The 27,631-nt window shown below is 48.2% G+C and overlaps 1 protein-coding gene across 1 annotated transcript; it reads right to left on the bottom strand.

The window, feature by feature from the left end:
- Positions 1–1,253: 1,253 nt before the first annotated feature.
- On the bottom strand, positions 1,254–26,719 carry LOC118379132 (mitochondrial import receptor subunit TOM40B-like; the record flags this gene model as incomplete). Its single annotated transcript, XM_052512523.1, is given in 11 exon segments — positions 1,254–3,043; positions 3,121–3,206; positions 3,209–3,232; positions 3,560–3,662; positions 8,630–8,706; positions 16,936–17,058; positions 17,164–17,263; positions 17,393–17,398; positions 17,576–17,677; positions 26,158–26,250; positions 26,652–26,719. Coding segments are annotated over 11 exon segments (809 nt in total), but the record flags the coding sequence as incomplete, so codon positions are not given.
- Between the last annotated feature and the right edge of the window lie 912 nt (positions 26,720–27,631).

Raw genomic sequence — 27,631 nt, 5'->3', positions numbered from 1 at the left:
GATGGGAGGGGCATTTTAGGGGATGGGAGGTGCATTTTAGGGGATGGGAGATGCATTTTAGGGGATGGGAGGTGCATTTTAGGGGATGGGAGGGGCATTTTAGGGGATGGGGGTGCATTTTAGGGGATGGGGGTGCATTTTAGGGGATGGGAGATGCATTTTAGGGGATGGGAGGGGCATTTTAGGGGATGGGAGGTGCATTTTGAGGGGATGGGGGGTGCATTTTAGGGGATGGGAGGTGCATTATGGGGATGGGGGTGCATTTCAGGGGATGGGAGGTGTATTATGGGGATGGGAGGTGCATTATGGGGATGGGAGGTGCATTATGGGGATGGGGGTGCATTTCAGGGGATGGGAGGTGCATTATGGGGATGGGGGTGCATTTCAGGGGATGGGAGGTGCATTATGGGGATGGGAGGTGAGGTGCATTATGGGGGGTGGGAGGTGCATTATGGGGGATGGGAGATGCATAATGGGTGGAGGTGAGCTGCATTATGGGGATGGGAGGTGCATTATGGGGATGGTAGGTGCATTATGGGGGAGGTGAGCTGCATTATGGGGATGGGACGTGCATTATGGGGATGGGAGGTGCATTATGGGGAATGGGAGATGCATTATGGGGATGGGAGATGCATTATGGGGATGAGAGGTGCATTATGGGGGATGGGAGATGGATTATGGGGGATGGGAGATGCATTATGGGGGATGGGAGGTGCATTATGGGGATGGGAGGTGCATTATGGGGGAGGTGCGCTGCATTATGGGGGTGGGAGGTGAGGTGCATTATGAGGATGGGAGGTGCATTATGGGGAGGTGAGCTGCATTATGGGGATGGGAGGTGCATTATGGGGGAGGTGAGCTGCATTATGGGGATGGGAGGTGCATTATGGGGATGGGAGGTGAGCTGCATTATGGGGGAGGTTCATTTTGGGAGCTGGGAGGTGGATTATGGGGATGGGAGGTGCATTAAGGGGGATGGGAGCTGCATTATGGGGGAGGTGAGCTGCATTATGGGGTAGGTGAGCTGCATTATGGGGGAGGTGCGTTGCATTATGGGGGAGGTTCATTTTGGGAGCTGGGAGGTACATTATGGGGGAGGTGAGCTGCATTATGGGGGAGGTGCATTATGGGGATGAGAGATGCATTATGCATCAAGATATTTTATATTTTACCCCCAACAATATCTTGAAATAAGATAAATCACTTGTATTATTCATTTTTGGGGGGTTAAAATAAGACAAATGTTCTGCCAATGAGGTTAGCCAATTTATCTTGGTAAGAAAACAAAACACATTTGAAGTGATTTATCCCTCAATATAATGAAAAAAACCTTGATGCAAGATATTTAGGCTTGCTTAGAAATCACATTCTGCAGTGTAACTTCAATGTTTTTGAGGTTTTTACATGGCATTGCAGATTTGAGCTTTTGTGGACAAAACATTAAGAAAACATTAAGAACACCTGCTCTTTTCCATGACATAGACTGACCAGGTGAATCCAGGTGAAAGCTATGATCCATTATTGATGTCACTTGTTAAATCCACTTCAATCAGTGTAAATGAAGGGGAGGAGACAGGTTAAAGGAGGATTTTTAAGCCTCGAGTCAACTGAGACATTTAGAGGGTGAATGGGCAAGACAAAATATTTAAGTGCCTTTGAACAGAGTTTGGTAGTAGGTGTCAGGCGCACCGACTTGTTTCAAGAATTGCAAAGATGCTGGGTTTTTAAAGCTCAACAGTTTCCAGTGTGTATCAAGAATGTTCCACTACCCAAAGGATATCCAGCCAACTTGACATAACTGGGAGTTATTTGAATCAACATTGGCCAGCATCCATTGGAATGCTTTTGACACCTTAAGTCCACGCCCCAACAAATTGAGGCTCTTATGAGGTCAAAAGGGGGAGATAGGGGGTGCAACTCAATATTAGGAAGGTGTTCTTAATATTTGGTACATTCAGTGTATAATATAGTAATATCTCCTGCTCCTGGGCTTGTGGAGGATGAGATCATTCTGTCTGGCCGTTATCTCTAGAGATCATCCTGTCTGGCCGTTATCTCTAGAGATAATTCTGTCTGCCCGTTATCTCTAGAGATCATTCTGTCTGGGTGTAATCTCTAGAGGGTCCCAGTCTCAACATCAGTTTAATCTTTAGAGGGTCCCACAATCTCAACATCAGTTTAATCTCTAGAGGGTCCCAATCTCAACATCAGTTTAATCTCTAGAGGGTCCCAGTCTCAACATCAGTTTAATCTCTAGAGGGTCCCAGTCTCAACATCAGTTTAATCTCTAGAGGGCCCCACATAGAGTACAAATATATTATGATATTACAATATATAGTATACATAGAGTACGTTATGTGGGAGGTGAGGTGCATTATGGGGGATGGGAGGTGAGCACAGGAGGTTGGTGGTACCTTACTTGGGGAGGATGGGTTCGTGGTACTGGCTGGAACGGAATCATTGGAATGGTATCAAACACATGGTTAATGCTATGAGCTGTCCATTATGCATTATGAGGTGTGGGGGAGTCATAGAGAACGATAGAGACCTCCAGTGGCCAAAGGGCCATATTAGCATGGACAGCGCCGTTGATGGATTCCACCATTTTAATGTAGTCAACTGGGTGGGACTTCCAACTCTATTGGCCGATCCCTCCCGATTAACCTATTGGAGCCATGTTTAACTGGGTCATCAAGATTGATCAGCCAATCGTTTAAGAAGAGAATGTACTACTTCAAAATGCCCATGCTGTGTCAGATGATATAATGTCACAGATACTAAATTTAGTCCTCTATCGCTCTCTATGTGTGGAGCTGACATCTCGTGAGTCTGTCCAGTTCAGGTTTTTCAACAGGAAGCGATGTAACAGTTGCCATGTGGTCGCTAGGGGGGGGGGAATTCTTGCTGCACCATTTTCTTCCTCCAAAAACAGGAACGCCGTTTCCCACGAGGCCACAGGGCTGGGAGAGGGGCGTGTGAGGGAGTCCCTTCTGTAGAGGGTTGTGGGTGTTGTAGTCTAGCCCACATTGATTCCCAGCCCCACCTGCAGACAGATACGCTACGGTAAGTACACACCACCACCACCACCGCCATAACCAAAACAACAACACCATCCCCCACCTGCAGTTTGTCACCACGGTGATTAACGAAGGCTCCCATCAGCAGTGTAGCAGGGAGAGGAGACAGACTCTTCTCCAGTACTCCTCAATTATACACCTACTGTTAACCATGCCTACACACACACACACACACACACACACACACACACACACACACACACACACACACACACACACACACACACACACACACACACACACACACACACACACACACACACACACACACAGGCTGCAGTCAACATTTGTCATCAGGAATACATATTTGCCAGTGGAGGCTGCTGAGGGGAGGACAGCTTATAATACTGTCTGGAACAAAGCGAATGGAATGGCATCAAGTATTTGATACCTTTCTGCTCATTACAACGAGACCGTCCTCCCCACCAACCTCCTGTGATATTTACATAATAACCCCACCACCCCTCCACACCCCACCGTACCTCTGAACACCATGTTAGCCTCTGGTAGTTCCATCTGGTACCCGAAGGAGGCCGTCGTTTCCTGGGTCCTGGTACTGGCCTCAAACTCTACCCCCACCTGGATCTATATACACGCACGCACGCACGCACGCACACACACACACACACACACACACCAGTTGTTGGACGGTATTGAAAACATCCCCACCTAGTGGTAGTCTGGTTGTAATGGTCTGGTCTGGTGTAGTGGGGTCTGGTCTGGTATAATGGGGTCTGGTGTAGTGGGGTCTGGTGTAGTGGGGTCTGGTCTGGTGTAGTGGGGTCTGGTCTGGTGTAGTGGGGTCTGGTCTGGTGTAGTGGGGTCTGGTCTGGTGTAGTGGGGTCTGGTCTGGTGTAGTGGGGTCTGGTGTAGTGGGGTCTGGTCTGGTGTAGTGGGGTCTGGTGTAGTGGGGTCTGGTGTAGTGGGGTCTGGTGTAGTGGGGTCTGGTGTAGTGGGGTCTGGTGTAGTGGGGTCTGGTCTGGTGTAGTGGGGTCTGGTCTGGTGTAGTGGGGTCTGGTGTAGTGGGGTCTGGTGTAGTGGGGTCTGGTCTGGTGTAGTGGGGTGTGGTCTGGTGTAGTGGGGTTTGGTCTGGTGTAGTGGGGTCTGGTGTAGTGGGGTGTGGTCTGGTGTAGTGGGGTCTGGTCTGGTGTAGTGGGGTCTGGTCTGGTGTAGTGGGGTCTGGTGTAGTGGGGTCTGGTCTGGTATAATGGGGTCTGGTCTGGTGTGGTGTGGTCTGGTGTAGTGGGGTCTGGTGTAGTGGGGTCTGGTGTAGTGGGGTCTGGTCTGGTGTAGTGGGGTCTGGTCTGGTGTAGTGGGGTCTGGTGTAGTGGGGTCTGGTCTGGTGTAGTGGGGTCTGGTCTGGTGTAGTGTGGTGTAGTGGGTCTGGTCTGGTCTGGTATAATGGGGTCTGGTCTGGTGTAGTGGGGTCTGGTGTAGTGGGGTCTGGTCTGGTGTAGTGGGGTCTGGTGTAGTGGGGTCTGGTCTGGTGTAGTGGGGTCTGGTCTGGTGTAGTGTGGTGTAGTGGGGTATGGTCTGGTCTGGTATAATGGGGTCTGGTCTGGTGTAGTGGGGTCTGGTGTAGTGGGGTCTGGTCTGGTGTAGTGGGGTCTGGTCTGGTGTAGTGTGGTGTAGTGGGGTCTGGTCTGGTCTGGTATAGTGGGGTCTGGTCTGGTATAGTGGGGTCTGGTCTGGTGTAGTGGGGTCTGGTCTGGTGTAGTGGGGTCTGGTATGGTGTAGTGGGGTCTGGTCTGGTGTAGTGGGGTCTGGTCTGGTGTAGTGTGGTGTAGTGGGGTCTGGTCTGGTGGGGTCTGGTCTGGTGTAGTGGGGTCTGGTCTGTTGTAGTGTGGTGTAGTGGGGTCTGGTCTGGTCTGGTATAATGGGGTCTGGTCTGGTGTAGTGGGGTCTGGTGTAGTGGGGTCTGGTCTGGTGTAGTGGGGTCTGGTGTAGTGGGGTCTGGTCTGGTGTAGTGGGGTCTGGTCTGGTATAATGGGGTCTGGTCTGGTGTAGTGTTGTTTGGTGTAGTGTGGTGGTGTGTGGTCTGGTGTAGTGTAGTGTTGTTTGGTGTAGTGTGGTGGTGTGTGGTCTGGTGGAGTGTAGTGTTGTCTGGTGTAGTGTGGTGGTGTGTGGTCTGGTGTAGTGTAGTGTTGTTTGGTGTAGTGTGGTGGTGTGTGGTCTGGTGGAGTGTAGTGTTGTCTGGTGTAGTGTGGTGGTGTGTGGTCTGGTGGAGTGTAGTGTTGTTTGGTGTAGTGTGGTGGTGTGTGGTCTGGTGGAGTGTAGTGTTGTTTGGTGTAGTGTGGTGGTGTGTGGTCTGGTGGAGTGTAGTGTTGTCTGGTGTAGTGTGGTGGTGTGTGGTCTGGTGGAGTGTAGTGTTGTTTGGTCTGGTGTAGTGGGGTCTGGTGTAGTGGGGTGGTGTGTGGTCTGGTGGAGTGGGGTCTGGTGGAGTGTAGTGTTGTCTGGTGTAGTGTGGTGGTGTGTGGTCTGGTGGAGTGTAGTGTTGTTTGGTCTGGTGTAGTGGGGTCTGGTGTAGTGGGGTGGTGTGTGGTCTGGTGGAGTGTAGTGTTGTTTGGTGTAGTGTGGTGGTGTGTGGTCTGGTGGAGTGTAGTGTTGTTTGGTCTGGTGTAGTGGGGTCTGGTCTGGTGTAGTGGGGTCTGGTGTAGTGGGGTCTGGTGTAGTGGGGTCTGGTCTGGTGTAGTGGGGTCTGGTCTGGTGTAGTGGGGTCTGGTCTGGTGTAGTGGGGTCTGGTGTAGTGGGGTCTGGTGTAGTGGGGTCTGGTCTGGTATAATGGGGTCTGGTCTGGTGTGGTGGGGTCTGGTGTGGTGTAGTGGGGTCTGGTGTAGTGGGGTCTGGTGTAGTGGGGTCTGGTCTGGTGTAGTGGGGTCTGGTGTAGTGGGGTCTGGTGTAGTGGGGTCTGGTCTGGTGTAGTGGGGTCTGGTCTGGTGTAGTGGGGTCTGGTGTAGTGGGGTCTGGTCTGGTGTAGTGTGGTGTAGTGGGGTCTGGTCTGGTATAATGGGGTCTGGTCTGGTGTAGTGGGGTCTGGTGTAGTGGGGTCTGGTCTGGTGTAGTGGGGTCTGGTGTAGTGGGGTCTGGTCTGGTGTAGTGGGGTCTGGTCTGGTGTAGTGTGGTGTAGTGGGGTCTGGTCTGGTCTGGTATAATGGGGTCTGGTCTGGTGTAGTGGGGTCTGGTGTAGTGGGATCTGGTCTGGTGTAGTGGGGTCTGGTGTAGTGGGGTCTGGTCTGGTGTAGTGGGGTCTGGTCTGGTGTAGTGGGGTCTGGTCTGGTGTAGTGGGGTCTGGTGTAGTGGGGTCTGGTCTGGTATAATGGGGTCTGGTCTGGTGTAGTGGGGTCTGGTGTAGTGGGGTCTGGTCTGGTGTAGTGGGGTCTGGTGTAGTGGGGTCTGGTGTAGTGGGGTCTGGTCTGGTGTAGTGGGGTCTGGTGTAGTGGGGTCTGGTCTGGTGTAGTGGGGTCTGGTCTGGTGTAGTGTGGTGTAGTGGGGTCTGGTCTGGTATAATGGGGTCTGGTCTGGTGTAGTGGGGTCTGGTCTGGTGTAGTGGGGTCTGGTATGGTGTAGTGGGGTCTGGTCTGGTATAATGGGGTCTGGTCTGGTGTAGTGGGGTCTGGTGTAGTGGGGTCTGGTGTAGTGGGGTCTGGTCTGGTGTAGTGGGGTCAGGTCTGGTGTAGTGGGGTCTGGTGTAGTGGGGTCTGGTCTGGTGTAGTGGGGTCTGGTCTGTTGTAGTGTGGTGTAGTGGGGTCTGGTCTGGTCTGGTATAATGGGGTCTGGTCTGGTGTAGTGGGGTCTGGTGTAGTGGGGTCTGGTCTGGTGTAGTGGGGTCTGGTGTAGTGGGGTCTGGTCTGGTGTAGTGGGGTCTGGTGTAGTGGGGTCTGGTCTGGTGTAGTGGGGTCTGGTCTGGTGTAGTGGGGTCTGGTCTGGTATAATGGGGTCTGGTCTGGTGTAGTGGGGTCTGGTCTGGTGGAGTGTAGTGTTGTTTGGTGTAGTGTGGTGGTGTGTGGTCTGGTGGAGTGTAGTGTTGTCTGGTGTAGTGTGGTGGTGTGTGGTCTGGTGGAGTGTAGTGTTGTCTGGTGTAGTGTGGTGGTGTGTGGTCTGGTGTAGTGTAGTGTTGTTTGGTGTAGTGTGGTGGTGTGTGGTCTGGTGGAGTGTAGTGTTGTCTGGTGTAGTGTGGTGGTGTGTGGTCTGGTGGAGTAGTGTTGGTGTAGTGTGTGGTGTGTGGTCTGGTGAGTGTAGTGTTGTTTGGTGTAGTGTGGTGGTGTGTGGTCTGGTGGAGTGTAGTGTTGTCTGGTGTAGTGTGGTGGTGTGTGGTCTGGTGGAGTGTAGTGTTGTTTGGTCTGGTGGTGTGTGGTCTGGTGGAGTAGTGTTGTTTGGTCTGGTGGGTAGTGTTGTTTGGTGTAGTGTGGTGGTGTGGTCTGGTGGAGTGTAGTGTTGTTTGGTGTAGTGTGGTGGTTGTGGTCTGGTGGAGTGTAGTGTTGTTTGGTGTTGTTGTTGTTTGTCTGGTGGAGTGTGGTGTTGTTTGGTCTGGTGTCGTGGGGTCTGGTGTAGTGTGGTCTGGTGGAGTGTAGTGTTGTTTGGTGTAGTGGGGTGTTGTGTGGTCTGGTGTAGTGTGGTGTTGTTTGGTCTGGTGTAGTGTGGTGTTGTTTGGTCTGGTGTAGTGGGGTCTGGTGTAGTGTGGTCTGGTGGAGTGTAGTGTTGTTTGGTGTAGTGTGGTGGTGTGTGGTCTGGTGGAGTGTAGTGTTGTTTGGTGTAGTGGGGTGGTGTTTGGTCTGGTGGAGTGTAGTGTTGTCTGGTGTAGTGGGGTCTGGTGTAGTGTAGTGTTGTCTGGTGTAGTGGGGTCTGGTGTAGTGTAGTGTTGTCTGGTGTAGTGGGGTGTTGTTTGGTCTGGTGTAGTGTGGTGTTGTTTGGTCTGGTGTAGTGGGGTGTTGTTTGGTCTGGTGTAGTGTGGTGGGGTCTGGTGTAGTGGGGTCTGGTCTGGTGTAGTGGGGTCTGGTGTAGTGGGGTGTTGTTTGGTCTGGTGTAGTGGGGTGGTGTTTGGTCTGGTGTAGTGGGGTGGTGTTTGGTCTGGTGTAGTGTGGTGTTGTTTGGTCTGGTGGAGTGTAGTGTTGTTTGGTGTAGTGGGGTGGTGTTTGGTCTGGTGGAGTGTAGTGTTGTCTGGTGTAGTGGGGTCTGGTCTGGTGTAGTGGGGTCTGGTCTGGTGTAGTGGGGTCTGGTGTAGTGGGTCTGGTCTGGTGTAGTGGGGTCTGGTGTAGTGGGGTCTGGTGTAGTGGGGTCTGGTGTAGTGTAGTGTTGTTTGGTCTGGTGTAGTGGGGTGTTGTTTGGTCTGGTGTAGTGGGGTGTTGTTTGGTCTGGTGTAGTGGGGTGTTGTTTGGTCTGGTGTAGTGGGGTGTTGTTTGGTCTGGTGTAGTGGGGTGTTGTTTGGTCTGGTGTAGTGGGGTGTTGTTTGGTCTGGTGTAGTGGGGTGTTGTTTGGTCTGGTGTAGTGGGGTCTGGTTTGGTGTGTTGAGTGTTTCTAGTGTGTGTGTGTGTATTGTGTTTGTCAATGTGTACCTGTTTGTTAGCTCTATGGTAGTAGCTGGCGTGAGCTCCTCCTTTCCCAGCATTCAGTGTCGCCACCCAATTAGGACCTACGTAGAATCACAAAGAATCTACTAGATCAGACCGTCTGATGTAGAATAACACAGCATCTACTAGATCAGACCGTCTGACGTAGAATAACACAGCATCTACTAGATCAGACGGTCTGACGTAGAATAACACAGCATAAACTAGATCATACCGTCTGACGTAGAATAACACAGCATAAACTAGATCATACCGTCTGACGTAGAATAACACAGCATAAACTAGATCATACCGTCTGATGTAGAATAACACAGCATCTACTAGATCAGACCGTCTGACGTAGAATAACACAGCATCTACTAGATCAGACGGTCTGACGTAGAATAACACAGCATAAACTAGATCATACCGTCTGACGTAGAATAACACAGCATAAACTAGATCATACCGTCTGACGTAGAATAACACAGCATAAACTAGATCATACCGTCTGATGTAGAATAACACAGCATCTACTAGATCAGACCGTCTGACGTAGAATAACACAGCATCTACTAGATCAGACGGTCTGACGTAGAATAACACAGCATAAACTAGATCATACCGTCTGACGTAGAATAACACAGCATAAACTAGATCATACCGTCTGACGTAGAATAACACAGCATCTACTAGATCAGACCGTCTGACGTAGAATAACACAGCATCTACTAGATCAGACGGTCTGACGTAGAATAACACAGCATAAACTAGATCATACCGTCTGACGTAGAATAACACAGCATAAACTAGATCATACCGTCTGACGTAGAATAACACAGCATCTACTAGATCAGACCGTCTGATGTAGAATAACACAGCATCTACTAGATCATACTGTCTGACGTAGAATCCCAGAGAATATATTAGATTAGACATTCTGACGTAGAATCACAGAGAATATACTGTGTGTATATATAATGTGTGTATATATAATGTGTGTATATACAGTACCAGTCAAAAGTTCGGACACACCTACTTTATTTTGTACTATTTTCTACATTGTAGAATAATAGTGAAGACATCCAAACTATGAAATAACACATATGGAATCATGTTGCAACCAAAAAAGTGTTAAACAAATCAAAATATATTTTATATTTCAGATTCTTCAAAATAGCCACCATTTGCCTTGACGACAGCCTTGCACACTCTTGGCATTCCCTCACCAGCTTCACCTGGAATACTTTTCCAACAGTTTGAAGGAGTTCCCACATATGCTGAGCACTAGTTGGCTGCTTTTCCCTCACTCTGCGGTCCAACTCATCCCAAACCATCTCAATTGGGTTGAGGATGGGTGATTGTGGAGGCCATGTCATCTGATGCAGCACTCCATCACTCTCCTTCTTGGTCAAATAGCCCTTACACAGCCTGGAGGTGTGTTGGGTCATTGTCCTGTTGAAAAACAAATGATAGTCCCACTAAGCGCAAACCAGATGGGATGGGGTATCACTGCAGAATGCTGTGGTAACCATACTGCTTAAGTGTGCCTTGAATTCTAAATAAATCACTAACAGTGTCACCAGCAAAGCACCCCCAGACCATCAAACCTCCTCTTCCATGCTTCACGGTGGGAACCACACATGCGGAGATCATATGTTCACCTACTCTGCGTCTCACAAAGACATAGTGGTTGGAACCAAACATCTCAAACTTGGACTCATCAGACCAAAGAACAGATTTCCACCAGTCTAATATTTATTATTTTATTAGGATCCCCATTAGCTAACACCGTAACGCTAGCTGATCTTCCTGGGGTCCAACACCAATTAACAAGACATTACAAACAACCACAATCAAGAATTCACAAACATTCAACAAGTAGACAATACTGATACTGATTAAAATACCTGACAGGAAACATTTAACATTCAGTTGATACTTTCTATTTCCTGTCCAGTCATATGGTCTATCACATTAGATGTTCTGTCTACTTCCTGTCCAGTCATATGGTCTATCACATTAGATGTTCTGTCTACTTCCTGTCCAGTCATATGGTCTATCACATTAGATGTTCTGTCTACTTCCTGTACAGTCATATGGTCTATCACATTAGATGTTCTGTCTATTTCCTGTCCAGTCATATGCTCTATCACATTAATGTTCATTCTATTTCCTGTCCAGTCATATGGTCTATCACATCAGATGTTCTGTCTATTTCCTGTCCAGTCATATGGTCTATTGCATTAGATGTTCTGTCTATTTCCTGTCTAGTCATATGGTCTATCACATTAAATGTTCTGTCTATTTCCTGTCCAGTCACATGGTCTATCTCATTAGATGTTCTTTCTATTTCCTGTCCAGTCACATGGTCTATCACATTAGATGTTCTGTCTATTTCCTGTCCAGTCATATGGTCTATCACATTAGATGTTCTGTCTATTTCCTTTCTTTAATTTTTTTCTTGAAGGTGGATTTACTTTTTGCCTGAGAGATATGGATTGGTAAAGAGGTCCATTCAGCTGAGAGATATGGATTGGTAAAGAGATCCATTCAGCTATGGCTCTGTATAAAACTGTAGATTCAAGGTGATTTGTCCTTGGCTTGGGTTGTCTTCAGCTGCCATGAATTTGCCTGTCTGGTTTGGTGGTTATGCGGTGTTGCTAGTATGTACTAACTGACCTGAAAAAATACTGTGTGTTTTTTATTTGAAATATAACATTCCTAAAGAAAATCAGAAGACTGGATAGACATTTGTTTTTAACGTGAAGCCATGAGAGATTCTGATGCATTTGGATAATATTCATATGGTTAGAACAATGGAGAGTTAATCTGGTAGCCCTGTTTAGAACAATGAAGAGTTAATCTGGTAGCCCTGTTTAGAACAATGAAGAGTTAATCTGGTAGCCCTGTTTAGAACAATGGAGAGTTAATCTGGTAGCCCTGTTTAGAACAATGAAGAGTTAATCTGGTAGCCCTGTTTAGAACAATGGAGAGTTAATCTGGTAGCCCTGTTTAGAACAATGAAGAGCTAATCTGGTAGCCCTGTTTGGAACAATGGAGAGTTAATCTGGTAGCCCTGTTTAGAACAATGGAGAGTTAATCTGGTAGCCCTGTTTAGAACAATGAAGAGCTAATCTGGTAGCCCTGTTTAGAACAATGAAGAGTTAATCTGGTAGCCCTGTTTAGAACAATGAAGAGCTAATCTGGTAGCCCTGTTTAGAACAATGAAGAGCTAATCTGGTAGCCCTGTTTAGAACAATGAAGAGTTAATAATGCTCTAAGTGTGGTAGGACCAGGGATTGACCATATAACCAGACAGTACTCTAAGTGTGACAGGACCAGGGATTGACCATATAACCAGACAGTACTCTAAGTGTTATAGGACCAGGGATTGACCATATAACCAGACAGTACTCTAAGTGTTATAGGTCCAGGGATTGACCATATAACTGGACAGTACTCTAAGTGTTATAGGACCAGGGATTGACCATATAACTGGACAGTACTCTAAGTGTTATAGGACCAGGGATTGACCATATAACCAGACAGTACTCTAAGTGTGATAGGACCAGGGATTGACCATATAACTGACAGTACTCTAAGTGTTATAGGACCAGGATTGACCATATAACCAGACAGTACTCTAAGTGTTATAGGACCAGGGATTGACCATATAACTGGACAGTACTCTAAGTGTTATAGGACCAGGGATTGACCATATAACTGGACAGTACTCTAAGTGTTATAGGACCAGGGATTGACCATATAACCAGTACTCTAAGTGTTATAGGACCAGGGATTGACCATATAACCAGACAGTACTCTAAGTGTGATAGGACCAGGGATTGACCATATAACCAGACAGTATTCTAAGTGTGATTGAGGACAGTACAAGGGATAGGACCAGGGATGACCATATAACTGGACAGTACTCTAAGTGTTATAGGACCAGGGATTGAATATATAACCAGGCAGTACTCTAAGTGTTATAGGACCAGGGATTGACCATATAAATGGACAGTACTCTAAGTGTTATAGGACCAGGGATTGACCATATAACCAGACAGTACTCTAAGTGTTATAGGACCAGGGATTGACCATATAACCAGACAGTACTCTAAGTGTGATAGGACCAGGGATTGACCATATAACCAGACAGTATTCTAAGTGTTATAGGACCAGGGATTGATCATATAACTGGACAGTACTCTAAGTGTGATAGGACCAGGGACAGTACTCTAAGTGTGATAGGACCAGGGATTGAATGCAGATGTTCTATCCTTAGGTAGTGGAATAACCTTTGACTCTATCCAGGCTTCTGGGCACACCCCGTACATCAAGTACTTATTAAACATATGAGAGATTGGGGCTGATATTTGGTTAGCTGTCACTCTAAGCAATTTGGTGTCTAGATGATCTGTACCAGGCGCCTTGTCATCTGAAAGAGACAACAGCGTCCTTTCTACCTCTTCCCTTTCTACTTGATGAAATTCAAACAATCTTTTAAGGGGATAATGACATTGAGACATCAGTTGGAATCATAGCATTCCTCAACTTGTCCACTTTGCCTGTAAAATATTAATTAAAGTAGTTTGCGATGTCGTGTGGTTTTGTAATTAATATACCTCTGATTCAACAAAAGAGGTGGACATGCTTGAATTCCTAACCATAATAGTGTTCAACGTTCTCCACAGCTTTTCCCATCATCCTTCACTTCATCAATGTTGTATTGATAGAATCCCTTCTTCTTTCCTTTGTTTAGTTTGGTCACAAGATGTATTAATTTACAATAACTTTGCTTACCAAAAAGAGTGCCAGATTTATCTGCTACTTTTTATGGCATCATGACATTTCTCAGCTCCTCATCAATCCACGGGGCACCGTTTGACCTCACAGTGCATTTTCTTAAAGGGGCTTATCAGCTATACTCATAAATCACTTCTTAAAGGGGCTTATCAGCTGTACTCATAAATCACTTCTTAAAGGGGCGTGTTTATCAGCTATACTCATAAATCACTTCTTAAAGGGGCTTATCAGCTGTACTCATAAATCACTTCTTAAAGGGGCTTATCAGCTATACTCATAAATAAATTCAGAAACAAACTTAGTGCCATTTCAGGATCATCCTTACTGCACACTTCTAACCATTGCACATTCTTATTCTCATCCACAAACGAGTCCTGATTGAACCCTCTGTAGGACCTGTGGTAGATTACCTTAGGGCCTCTGGTATTGTAGTGTTCCTAGTGAGCGAGTCCTGATTGAACCCTGTATAGGACCTGTGGTAGATTACCTTAGGGCCTCTGGTATTGTAGTGTTCCTAGTGAACGAGTCCTGATTGAACCCTCTATAGGACCTGTGGTAGATTACCTTTAGGGCCTCTGGTATTGTAGTGTTCCTAGTGAACGAGTCCTGATTGAACCCCTCTGTAGGACCTGTGGTAGATTACCTTAGGGCCTCTGGTATTGTAGTGTTCCTAGTGAGCGAGTCCTGATTGAACCCTCTGTAGGACCTGTGGTAGATTACCTTAGGGCCTCTGGTATTGTAGTGTTCCTAGTGAGTGAGTCCTGATTGAACCCTCTATAGGACCTGTGGTAGATTACCTTAGGGCCTCTGGTATTTTAGTGTTCCTAGTGAACGAGTCCTGATTGAACCCTCTGTAGGACCTGTGGTAGATTACCTTAGGTCCTCTGGTATTGTAGTGTTCCTAGTGAGCGAGTCCTAATTGAACCCTCTGTAGGACCTGTGGTAGATTACCACTGGCTCCATGTCATCTACAAGACCCTGCTAGGTAAAGTCCCCCCTCATCTACAAGACCCTGCTAGGTAAAGTCCCCCCTTATCTCAGCTCGCTGGTCACCATAGCATCTCCCACCTGTAGCACATGCTCCAGCAGGTATATCTCTCTGGTCACCCCCCAAAACCAATTCTTTCTTTGGCCGCCTCTCCTTCCAGTTCTCTGCTGCCAATGACTGGAACGAACTACAAAAATATCTGAAACTGGAAACACTTATCTCCCTCACTAGCTTTAAGCACCAACTGTCAGAGCAGCTCACAGATTACTGCTCCTGTACATAGCCACCTATAATTTAGCCCAAACAACTACCTCTTCCCTACTGTATTTAATTAATTAATTTATTTTGCTCCTTTGCACCCCATTATTTTTAGGCTGTCTAGCTTCATAGCTAGCAGCTAGGCTAGTTGCTTTGCCAATGTATTTCCACCTTGTTTGAGCACGGATCCCTGGACATATATTAGCGTTCCAGCGTTAACGCTAACTGCGTCCCAGGAACCAGATATGAAAAGGAAAACTATTGTAAACTTTTATTAGCTAACTAGGTAGTTTGTTAAAGTAAAACAAACCAAGTCTCTAGTCTTGTACTGTGTGTGTTGATGACGTGCTGACTCTCTCTGACTCAGTGTACTTCTAATGTCCATTGCTCATGTTTCTTGGCCCAAGCAAGTCTCTTCTTCTTATTGGTGTCTTTTAGTAGTGTTTTCTTTGCATTTCACAATGAAGGCCTGATTCTCCTTTGAACAGTTGATGTGTCTGTTACTGGAACTGTTACTGTCTGTTACTCTGAAGCATTTGTTTGGGCTGCAGTCTGAGGCTGGTACCTCTAATGAACTTATCCTCTGCAGCAGAGGAAACTCTGGGTCTTCCATTCCTGTAACTCTGGGTCTTCCATTCCTGTAACTCTGGGTCTTCCATTCCTGTAACTCTGGGTCTTCCATTCTGTAACTCTGGGTCTTCCATTCCTGTAACTCTGGGTCTTCCATTCCTGTAACTCTGGGTCTTCCTTTCCTGTAACTCTGGGTCTTCCATTCCTGTAACTCTGGGTCTTCCATTCCTGTAACTCTGGGTCTTCCATTCCTGTAACTCTGGGTCTTCCATTCCTGTAACTCTGGGTCTTCCATTCCTGTAACTCTGGGTCTTCCATTCCTGTAACTCTGGGTCTTCCATTCCTGTAACTCTGGGTCTTCCATTCCTGTAACTCTGGGTCTTCCATTCCTGTAACTCTGGGTCTTCCATTCCTGTAACTCTGGGTCTTCCATTCCTGTAACTCTGGGTCTTCCATTCCTGTAACTCTGGGTCTTCCGTCCTGTAACTCTGGGTCTTCCATTCCCTGAATCTCTGGGTCTTCCATTCCTGTAACTCTGGGTCTTCCATTCCTGTAACTCTGGGTCTTCCATTCCTGTAACTCTGGGTCTTCGATTCCTGTATCTCTGGGTCTTCCATTCCTGTAACTCTGGGTCTTCCATTCCTGTAACTCTGGGTCTTCCATTTGAAGTTTGAGGTGTTCGGATCACATTCGTGAGATGCAGAGAAATGAAAAGATGCTGGAGGAGTGCTTAACGCCATCTGTCAAGCATGGTGGAGGCAATGTGATGGTCTGGGGCTGCTTTGGTGGTGGTAAAGTGGGAGATTTGTACGGGGTAAAAGGAAGGCTACCACTCCATTTTGCAACGCCATGCCATACCCTGTGGACGGCGCGTAATTGGAGCCAATTTCCTCCTACAACAGGACAATGACCCAAAGCACAGCTCCAAACTATGCAAGAACTATTTAGGGAAGAAGCAGTCAGCTGGTATTCTGTCTATAATGGAGTGGCCAGTACAGTCACCGGATCTCAACCCTATTGAACTGTTATGGGAGCAGCTTGACCGTATGGTACGTAAGAAGTGCCCATCAAGCCAATCCAACTGGTGGGAGGTTCTTCAGGAAGCATGGGGGTGAAATCTCTTCAGATCACCTCATCAAACTGACAACTAGAACGCCAAAGGTCTGCAAGGCTGTTATTGCTGCAAATGGAGGATTCTTTGACAAAGCAAAGTTTGAAGGACAATTATTTCAATTAAAAATCATTATTTATAGCCTTGCGTCTTGACTATTTCCTATTAATTTTGCAACTATTTTCATGCATGTTTTCATGGAAAACATGGACATTTGACCTTTTAACCTTTTAACGGCAGTGTATAATAAAGCACGAGGGAGTGTGGTATATGTCAATATACCACGGCTAAGGGCTGTTCTTATGCACGACGCATCGCGGGTGCCTGGATACAGCCCTTAGCTGTGGTTTATTGGCAATATACAACAAACCCGAGTGCCTTATTGCTATTATAAACTGGTTACCAACGTCATAAATGTTTTTGTCATACCCGTGGTATGCGGTCTGATACACCACGGCTTTCAGCCAATCAGCAGTCAGGGCTCGAACCACCCAGTTTATAACGTGCCTATATATATATATTATATAATGTGTGTCTATATATATATATATTATATAATGTATATATATATAATACCTGAGTACTGTCCAGCCAGGGTGAGAATGCCTCCCTCTTCATGTCTTCCTCTGTGGTAGACCAGCTCTCCTCCCAACACCAACCCTGAACACACACTCTGGAGGAAGTGGGCAACCAGGATCACTACACACACAGACACACACACATTATCATATATATTATGAGACACACATTATCATATATATTATAATGAGACACACACATTATCATAGAAATACACTCAGCTACCTGACTCCCGTAGGACATCAGGGTTCGCCATGGTAACAGCTGCTGTGAAGTCACTTCCTCTGTACTCCGTCTCAAACTGCCACGTCATGAACTGAGCCTGCTGGTCTACACACACACACACACACACACACAAAACACACACACACACACACACACGCTATGTAAAGTATTCCTGAGATTTTGTTAATTTGTTTTACATGTCACTGAGACGTCTTAGAGACTGGAGGACCTGGGTCTGACTGGCTGTGTAACCACGGGCAACTGTTCTTGGAGTTCTAGGAGTACGCATTGAAACAAGCCAGTCTAGCACTGGGGTTTATTCATTTTTTCAATTTATTTGATTTGATTTAACGTTTAACTAAGCACATTTTTATTTACAATGATGGCCTACTGGTAGATCTGAACCACCCACCTGAAACACAGCCTTGGCCCTGATTCGTTCGCTAAGATGCAGCAGCGAATGAGCATTCAGACTGCCGGAGGAGTCCATCTCACCGATCAGCACGGGGGAGTCCTGAAAATGGAAAGTTTGTGGTAATACTAACATTTGTTTCTTTGTTTTTCTAAGCTGTTTTGTACTGTAGGGACGTTGCTTTGCTGTGTCTAGTCTGTGTGTAATCCATCAGGTACCATCACTTTAGCGTGTTATCCTCAGGACTCACCTGTTTCCCCAATAAATAAACCAATCAATCCCCACATCTTAATGAACTAGAGCAAAATAGAATAGCCTGCACATTGAATAGCCTGTACATTGAATATGCTATATTAGTTAGGTGTGAATATGCCTCAGATTAAAGCTGACTGAGTGTTCATCTGTATTCCTTTGTAGCTCTTTACATACCACCACAGACAGAGGCTGGCACTAAGACAGCATTGAATGAGCTGTATTCCTCCATAAGAAAACACTCACCCAGAGGTGGCGCCTCCTAGTGGCCAGGGACTTTAATGCAGGAAACTTAAATCCATTTTACCTCATTTCTATCAGCATGTTAAATGTGCAACCAGAGAAAAAAAAAAACCTCTGGACCACCTTTTACTCCACACACAGAGACGATACAAAGCTCTCCCTCAACCTCCATTTAGCAAATCTGGACTATAATTTATCCTCTTGATTCCTGCTTACAAGCGAAAATTAAAGCAGGAAGCACCAGTAACTAGATCAATAAAAATAAGATGAAGCTGATGCTAAGCTACAGAATGGAATATGTTCCGAAAGCCGCCCGGTGGGTACATCACATCAGTCATTGGCTTCATCAATAATGTATCGATGACGCCGCCCCCACAGTGACTGTACGTACATACCCCAACCAGCCATGGATTACAGGTAGCATCCGCACTGAGCTAAAGGCTAGGCTTGATTACCAACAACGACGAGACGGCCTACAGGGAGGAGGTGAAGGCTCCTGGAGTGTGGTGTCAGGAAAATCACCTCACACTCTGTCAACAAAACAAAGGAGATAATCGTGGACTTCAGAAACAGCAGAGGAGCACTCTATCCACATCGATGGGATCGTAGTGGAGAAGGTGGAAAGTTTTAAGTTCCTCTGCGTACACATCACGGACAAACTGAATGGTCCACCCACACAGACAGCGTGGGGAAGAAGGCACAGCAGCGCCTCTTCAACCTCCGGAGGCTGAAGAAATTTGGCTTGTCACCAAAAACACTCACAATCTTTTACAGATGCGCAATCGAGAGCAACCTGTCGGACTGTATCACCGCCTGGTATGGCAACTGCTCCACCCACAATCGTAATGCTCTCCAGAGGGTAGTGAGGTCTGCACAACGCATCACCGGGGGGGCAAACTACCTGCCCTCCAGGACACCTACAGCACCCGATGTCACAGGAAGGCCATAAAGATCATCAAGGACAACAACCACCCGAGCCACTGCCTGTTCACCCCGCTATCATCCAGAAGGCGAGGTCAGTACAGGTGCATCAAAGCGGGAACCGAGAGACTAAAAAACAGCTTCTATCTCAAGGCCAATAGACTGTTAAACAGCCATCACTAACATTGAGTGGCTGCTGCCAACATACTGACTCATCAAGTTAGGTTAGATTACTGTTAGATATTACTGCATGGTCGGAACTAGAAGTACAAGCGCCTTACACTCACATTAACATCTGCTAACCATGTGTTTGTGACAAATAAAATTTGATCTGAAATAACACTGAAACATGGATGAGAGCACCAGCTGTTCCGGAAGTCTGTGTGATCACGCCTCTGCAGCTGATGTGAGTAAGACCTTTAAACAGGTCAACATTCAGCGTCATAGGCCAGACGGATTACCAGGACGTGTACTGCGAGCATGCGCTGACCAACTGGCAATTGTCTTCACTGACATTTTCAACCTCTCCCTGACCGAGTATGTAATACCAACATGTCTTAAGCATACCACCATAGTGCCTGTGCCCAAGAATACTAAGGTACCCTGCCTAAATGACTACCGACCAAGCAGCACTCACGCCTGTAGCCATGAAGTGCTTTGAAAGGCTGGTCATGGCTCACATCAACTCCATTATCCCAGAAACCCTACACCGACTCTAATTTGCATACCACCCCAACAGATCCACAGATGATGCCATCTCTATTGCACTCCACACTGCCCTTTCCCACCTCGACAAAAGGAACACCTATGTGAGAATGCTGTTCATTGACTACAGCTCACGCTCAACACCATAGTGCCCTCAAAGCTCATCAATATGCTAAGGACCCTGGAACAACACATCTCCCTCTGCAACTGGATCCTGGACTTCCTGACGGCCGCCCCAGGTGGTAAGGGGTAGGTAACAACATCCTCCACGCTGATTGTTATAAGGAGTGGACCAAAGATGCAGCGTGTTTCCATCCTCTTTATTTTAGGAAGAGAAACTCAAAGACAAAAACAAAAAGCCGTAAAACGAAACGTGAAGCTCAAAAGTAGGCAAGACAAGATCCCACAAAAACACAAAGGGGAAATGGCTGCCAAAATATGATCCCCAACGATAAACAGCTGCCTCTGATTGGGACCCATACCAGACCAACATAGACATATAAATCACCTAGATGACCCACCCTAGTCACACCCCGACCTAACCAACATAGAGAATAAAAAGCTCTATGGTCAGGGCGTGACAGTCCCCTCCCTGTACTCCCTGTTCACTCATGACTGCACGGCCAGGCACGACTCCAACACCATCATTAAGTTTGCTGACGACAGTGGTAGGCCGGATCCTCGACAACGACGAGACAGCCGATAGGAGGAGGTCAGAGACCTGGCCATGTGGTGCCAGGACAACAACCTCTCCCCTCAACATGACCAAGACAAAGAAGATGATTGTGGACTACAGGAAAAAGAGGGGGCCGAGCACGCCCCATTCTCATCGACAGAGCTGCAGTGGAGCAGGTTGAGAGCTTCAAGTTCCTTGGTGTCCACATCACCAACAAACTAACATGCTCCAAGCACAGCAAGACAGTCATTAAGAGGGCACGACAAAAACTAATCCCCCTCAGGAGACTGAAAAGATTTGGCATGGGTCCTCAGATCCTCAAAAGGTTCTACAGCTGCACCATTGAGGGCATCCTGACTGGTTACATCATTGCCTGGTATGGCAACTGCTCTGCCTCCGACCACAAGGCACTACAGAGGTAGTGCGTACGGCTCAGTACATCACTGGGACCAAGCTTCCTGCCATCCAGGACCTCTATACCAGGCGGTGTCAGAGGAATGCCCTAAAAATTGTCATAGACTCCAGCCACCCTAGTCATAGGCTGTTTTCTACTACCACACGGCAAGCAGTACCGGAGCGCCTAGGTCAAAGAGGCTTCTAAACAGCTTCTACCCCCAAGCCATAAGACTCCTTAACACCTAATCAAATGCCTACCCAGACTATTTGCATTGCCCCTCCCCCCCTATTTTACACTGCTGCTATTCTCTGTTGTTATCTATGAATAGTCACTTTAATAACTATACCTAAAATGTACACACTACCTCAACTAACCGGTGCCCCCACACATGGACTCTGTACCGGTACCCCTGTAACTAGTCTCAAGCTATTGTTATTTTAATGATGCTCTTTAATTTCTTGTTACTTTGATTTCTTATTCTATTTTTTTTTTAAACTGCATTGTTGGTTAGGGCTCGTAAGTAAGCATTTCACTGTAAAGTTGTATTCAGCGCATTTGAATAATAACATTTGATTTGATCATTTCAAATCCAAAGTGATGCAGTACAGACCCAAAACAACAACAACAACATTGTTGCAGACAGGTAGGTAGACAGGTAGACAGGTAGGTAGACAGGTAGGTAGACAGGTAGACAGGTAGGTAGACACGTAGGTAGACAGGTAGACAAGTAGGTAGACAGGTAGGTAGACAGGTAGACAGGTAGGTGGACAGGTGGGTAGACAGGTAGGTAGACAGGCAGACAGGCAGGTAGACAGGTAGGCAGACAGGCAGACAGGCAGGTGACAGGCAGGCAGATCATGCAGGTGACAGGCAGGTGACAGGCAGACGGCAGGTAGACAGGTCGCGGCAGACAGGCAGGTGGACAGGCAGACAGGCAGGCAGATGAGTGCAGGTGACGCAGCAGACAGGTAGACAGGTAGACAGGTGGCAGACAGGTGCAGGCAGACAGGCAGGGGTGAGACAGGTAGGTGACAGGTTGACAGGTAGACAGGTGAACAGGCAGACAGGCGGTGGACAGGTAGGTGGACAGGTAGGTGGACAGGCAGGTGGACAGGTAGGTAGACAGGTAGGCAGACAGGTAGACAGACAGGTAGGCAGACAGGTAGACAGACAGGTAGGCAGATCGAGGTAGACAGACAGGTAGGCAGACGCGGCAGGTAGACAGGCTGGCAGACAGGCAGGTAGACAGGGCAGGCAGACAGGCAGGCAGACAGGTAGGTGGACAGGGGTGGACAGTAGGCAGATTGCGGCAGGCAGACAGGTAGACAGACAGGTAGGTAGACAGGTAGACAGACAGGTAGGCAGACAGGTAGACAGACAGGTAGGTAGACAGGTAGACAGACAGGTAGGTAGACAAGTGGCAGACAAGTAGGTAGACAGGTTGGTAGACAGGTAGGCAGACGGTAGGCAGACAGGTAGGCAGACAGGTTGGTGACAGGTTTGGTAGACAGGTTGGTAGACAGGTTGGTAGACAAGTAGGTAGACAGGTAGGTAGACAGGTTGGTAGACAGGTGGGTAGACAGGTAGGTAGACAGGTAGGTAGACAGGTAGACAGGTAGGCAGACAGGTAGGTAGACAGGTAGGTAGACAGGGTAGGTAGACAGGTTGGCAGAGAGGCTGGTAGACAGGTGGCAGACAGGCAGGGTCAGACGGCGTGGGCAGACAGGCAGACAGGCAGGCAGACAAGCAGGCAGATCATGGGCAGACAGGTGGTAGACAGGTTGGTAGACAGGTTGGTAGACAGGTAGGTAGACAGGTTGGTAGACAGGCAGGCAGACAGGTTGGTAGACAGGCTGGCAGACAGGCAGGTGGGTAGACAGGTGGGTAGACAGGTAGACAGGTTGGTAGACAGGTTGGTAGATTGCAGGCAGGCAGACAGGCAGGCAGACAGGTTGGTAGACAGGCAGGCAGACAGGCAGGCAGACAGGCAGGCAGACAGCAGGCAGACAGGCAGGCAGACAAGTGGGCAGACAGGCAGGCAGACGAGGCAGGTGACAGGCAGGTGATGGTAGGCAGACGGGCAGACAGGTAGGCAGACAAGCAGGTAGACAGGTAGGCAGACAGGGCAGGCAGATCGGTGGCAGGTGGATCGGGCAGACAAGTAGGCAGACAGGTGCAGACAGGCAGGCAGACAGGCAGGCAGATCAGGCCAGTGGCAGATCAGGCAGGCAGACAGGCAGGCAGACGCAGGCAGGCAGACAAGGCAGACAGGCAGGCAGACGCAGGCAGATCAGGCAGGCAGACAGGCTGGCAGACAGGCAGGTGACAATAGAAATGAGACAGGCAGGTGACAAGCAGGCAGACAAGCAGGCAGACAGGCAGGCAGACAAGCAGGCAGACAGGTTGGTAGACAGGTAGGGAACAAGTAGGTAGACAGGTAGGTAGACAGGTAGGTGACAGGCAGGGTAGACAGGTTGGTAGACAGGCAGGTGAACAAGTAGGTAGACAGGTAGGTAGACAGGTAGGTAGACAGGTAGGTAGACAGGTTGGTAGACAGGCAGGTGTGACAAGTAGGTAGACAGGCTGGTAGACAGGTAGGTAGACAGGTTGGTGAACAGGTAGGTAGACAGGTAGGTAGACAGGTAGGCAGACAGGTAGGTAGACAGGCTGGTGACAGGTAGGTAGACAAGCAGGTAGACAGGCAGCTAGGACAAGCAGGCAGACAGGTAGGCAGACAGTTTGGTAGACAGGTAGGCAGACAGGTGGGTAGACAAGTAGGCAGACAGGTAGGTAGGCAGGTAGGCAGGTAGATTACCAGGTTGGTAGACAGGCAGACAGAGTAGGTAGACAGGCAGGTAGACAGGTTGGTAGACAGGTAGGCAGATGTGCAGGTAGACAGGTTGGTGATTGGTGGGCAGACAGGCAGGTAGGACAGGTAGGTAGACAGGCTGGGTAGTGGTAGGTGCAGAGACAGGCAGGCAGACAGGCAGGTAGACAGGTTGGCAGACAGGTAGGGGCAGACAAGTAGGCAGACAGGTAGGTAGGCAGGCAAGTAGGTAGACAGGCAGGTAGACAGGTAGGTAGACAGTTTGGTAGACAGGTAGGTAGACAGGTAGGTAGACAGGGAGTAGGTAGACAGGTAGGTAGACAGGTAGGCAAGTAGGTAGACAGGTTGGTAGACAGGTAGACAAGTAGGTAGACAGGTAGGCAGACAGGTTGGTAGACAGGTAGGTAGACAGGGTAGGCAGACAGGTTGGTGGACAGGTAGACAGGTAGGTAGACAAGTAGGTAGACAAGTAGGTAGACAGGTAGGTGGACAGGCAGGTAGACAAGTAGGTAGACAAGTAGGTAGAGGTAGACAGACAGGTAGGTAGACAGGTTGGTAGACAGGTTGGTAGACAGGTAGGTAGACAGGTAGGTAAACAGGTTGGTAGACAGGTAGGTAGACAGGTAGGTAGACAGGTAGGTAGTCAAGTAGGGTAGACAGGTAGACAAGTAGGTAGACAGGTTGGTAGACAGGTAGGTAGACAGGTAGGTAGACAGGTAGGTAGACAGGTAGGTGGACAGGTTGGTAGACAGGTAGGTAGACGGGTAGACAAGTAGGTAGACAGTAGGTAGACAGGTAGGTAGACAGGTAGGTAGACAGGTAGACAAGTAGGTAGAGCAAGTAGGTAGACAGGTAGGTAGACAAGTAGATAGACAGGTAGGTAGACAGGTAGACAAGTAGGTAGACAGGTAGACAAGTAGGGCGACAGGTAGGTAGACAGATGGCAGACAGGCAGACAAGGTAGGTGACAAGCTAGGTAGACAGGCAGGTGACAGGCAGGGCAGACAGGTAGATAGACAGGCAGGCAGACAGCAGGCAGACAGGCAGGCAGAACAGGCAGGCAGACAGGCAGGCAAAGAGGTAGACAGGTAGGTAGACAGGTAGACAGGTAGGTGGACAGGTTGGCAGACAGGAGGCAGGCGATCAGGTAGGTGGACAGGTTGGTAGACAGGTAGGCAGAGCGCAGGTGACACTGGCAGATCAGGCAGAGATCGTGGGCAGACGGCAGGCAGACACACAGGTAGCTGGACAGGCGGCAGGCAAGCAGATAGGCAGTCCAGAGAGGACAGGCAGACAGGTAGACAGGCTGGTGGACAGGTTGGTGCAGACAAGTAGGTAGACAGGCAGGCAGACAGGCAGGTGGACTCCGGCAGACAGCTAGGTAGACAGGTAGACAAGTAGATAGGTAGTTCAGAGGACAGGTAGACCGGTAGCTAGACAGGTAGGCAGACAGGTAGATAGACAGGTAGGCAGGGACAGGTTGGTGACAGGTTGGTGGACAGGTAGGCAGAGACAGGTAAGTAGGCAGACAGGTTGGTAGACAGGTAGGCAGACAGGTAGGCAGACAGGTAGGTAGGCAAGCAGGTAGACAGGCAGACAAGTAGGGCAGACAGGCTGGTAGACAGGCAGGCAGACAGGCAGGCAGACAGGCAGGCAGACAGGCAGGTGGGGACAGGTTGGTGAGACAGGCAGGCAGGCAGGCAGACAAGTAGGTAGACAGGTAGGTAGACAGGTAGGCAGACAGGTAGGTAGACAGGTAGACAAGTAGGTAGACAGGTAGGTAGACAGGTAGGTAGACGTAGAATAGACAGGTAGGCAGACAGGTAGACAAGCAGGCAGACAGGCAGACAAGCAGGGGCCTACAGGCAGGCAACAGGCAGGCAGACAAATGAAACAAGTAGGTAGACGCTATAATAGACAGGTAGGTAGACAGGCAGGCAGACAGGCAGACAAGCAGGGTAGACAAGTAGGTAGACAAATAGGCAGACAGGGTAGTTTAGAGGACTGGCAGACAGGTAGATCGGGGTAGGTAGACAGGTAGGTAGACAGGTAGGTAGACAGGTAGACAAGTAGGCAGACAAGTAGGCAGACAGGTAGGCAGACAGGTAGGTAGACAGACAGGCAGACAGGCAGGCAGACAGGCAGGCAGACAAGTAGGTAGACAGACAGGTAGACAGGTAGGTAGACAGGCAGGTAGACAAGTAGGTGACAGGTGACAGGTAGGCAGACAGGCAGGCAGACAGGTAGGTAGGCAGAGTAGGCAGACAGGTAGGTGACAGGCAGGCAGACGGGCAGGCAGACAGAGATAGACAGGCAGGCAGAACAGGTAGGTGACGCTAGGCAGACAGGTAGGCAGACAGGCAGGCAGACAAGCAGGTAGACAGGCAGGCAGACAGGCAGGCAGACAGGCAGGCAGATCAAGTAGGCAGACAGGCAGGCAGACAGGCAGGCAGATCAGGCAGGTAGACAAGTAGGTAGACAGGTAGGTAGACAGGTAGGTAGACAGGGGTAGGTAGACAGCTAGATAGACAGGTAGGTAGACAGGTAGTTAGGTGACTAACCGTATCTTTGCCGTGACTGTCAGACTGACGGTGCTCCACATGGAAGCGGTATTGAGACGGACTCACTGCACTGAGGTGGAAGGTATGACTGGCCTGGCACAGACAGACAAACACACACACACACACATGCACACACACAGACACACGCACACACACACACACACACACAGACACATGCACACACACAGACACACACACGCACACAGACACACACACAGACACACACACACGCATACACAGACACACACACAGACACACACACACAGACACACGCACACACAGACACACATACACACACACACACACACACACACACACACACACACACACACACACATACACACACACACACACACACAGACATACACACACACACACACACACACACACAGACGATCCAATTAATTACAAAGAGAATCAAAATCATAAAAATGGGGTGAGAAGTGTGTTTTGTGCTTGTATTCAATCCCATGTGGTTATTATGTACTACTAACTTTGAAGAAGCTGCTAAGGGTTTTGTTGACCATCATCTTTACTCCTTCAATCTGCTGTGGGAAAACATCTAGAGAGAGACAGAGAGATTAGGACACATGGTCTCTGCAGCATGGTGTTAGTAGTAGTATTAACAGTAGTTATGGTATAGTAGTAATCATTTAAAAGTATAATATAAATAGTAGTAGTATAGTAGTGGTAGTAGCTGTATAGCAGTAGTAAGAGTAGTACTCATAGTAGTTATGGCATAGTAGTAATAGCAATAGTAAAGGTATAGTAGCAACAGGTAGTATAGTAGTGGCAGTAGCTGTATAGTAGTAAGAGTAGCAACCATAGCAGTTGGGCACAGCAGTATAACAAACAATAGCAAAGGCATAGCAGCCAAACAGTAGCAGCATAGCAGCGGCAGTAGCTGCATAGCAGCAGCAAGAGCAAAGCACCTCATAGCAGCTTATGGCATAGTAGTAATAGCAACAGCAAATATAGCAGCAAACAGCAGTATAGCAGCGGCAGTAGCTGCATAGCAGTGGTAGCAGTAGCAAGAGTAGCACCCATTAGCAGCTATGGCACAGCAGTAACAGCAACAGCAAAATATGCGAGCCAACCAGCAGCAGCATAGCAGCGGCAGTAGCTGTATTAAATAAGCGGCAGTAGTCAATAGCAGCAGCAAGATAGCAACCACAGCAGTCACTACACAGCAGCACAGCAAACAGCAAATATATTAGCAGCCAAACAGCAGCAGCTAGCAGTGGCAGTAGTAGCATAGCAGTGGCAAAGTAGTTGTATAGTAGTGGCATTAGCTGTATAGCAGTGGTAGTAGCTGTACAGTAGTGGTAGTAGTGCATAGCAGTGGCAGTAGTAGTATAGCAGTGGTAGTAGTTGTATAGTAGTGGCAGTAGCTGTACAGTAACAGTAGTAGAACACCCCGTGACCCAACTCCACCTGTCCGCCGTATTCCCTTTGTTCTTGTTTCCTTATTAGG

The sequence above is a fragment of the Oncorhynchus keta genome, unplaced genomic scaffold, assembly GCF_023373465.1.
Source record: "Oncorhynchus keta strain PuntledgeMale-10-30-2019 unplaced genomic scaffold, Oket_V2 Un_contig_8529_pilon_pilon, whole genome shotgun sequence".
NCBI classification, from domain to species: domain Eukaryota; kingdom Metazoa; phylum Chordata; class Actinopteri; order Salmoniformes; family Salmonidae; genus Oncorhynchus; species Oncorhynchus keta.
The sequence above is the reverse complement of the archived record's forward strand: the minus strand, read 5'-3'. Positions and strand labels throughout refer to the sequence as shown.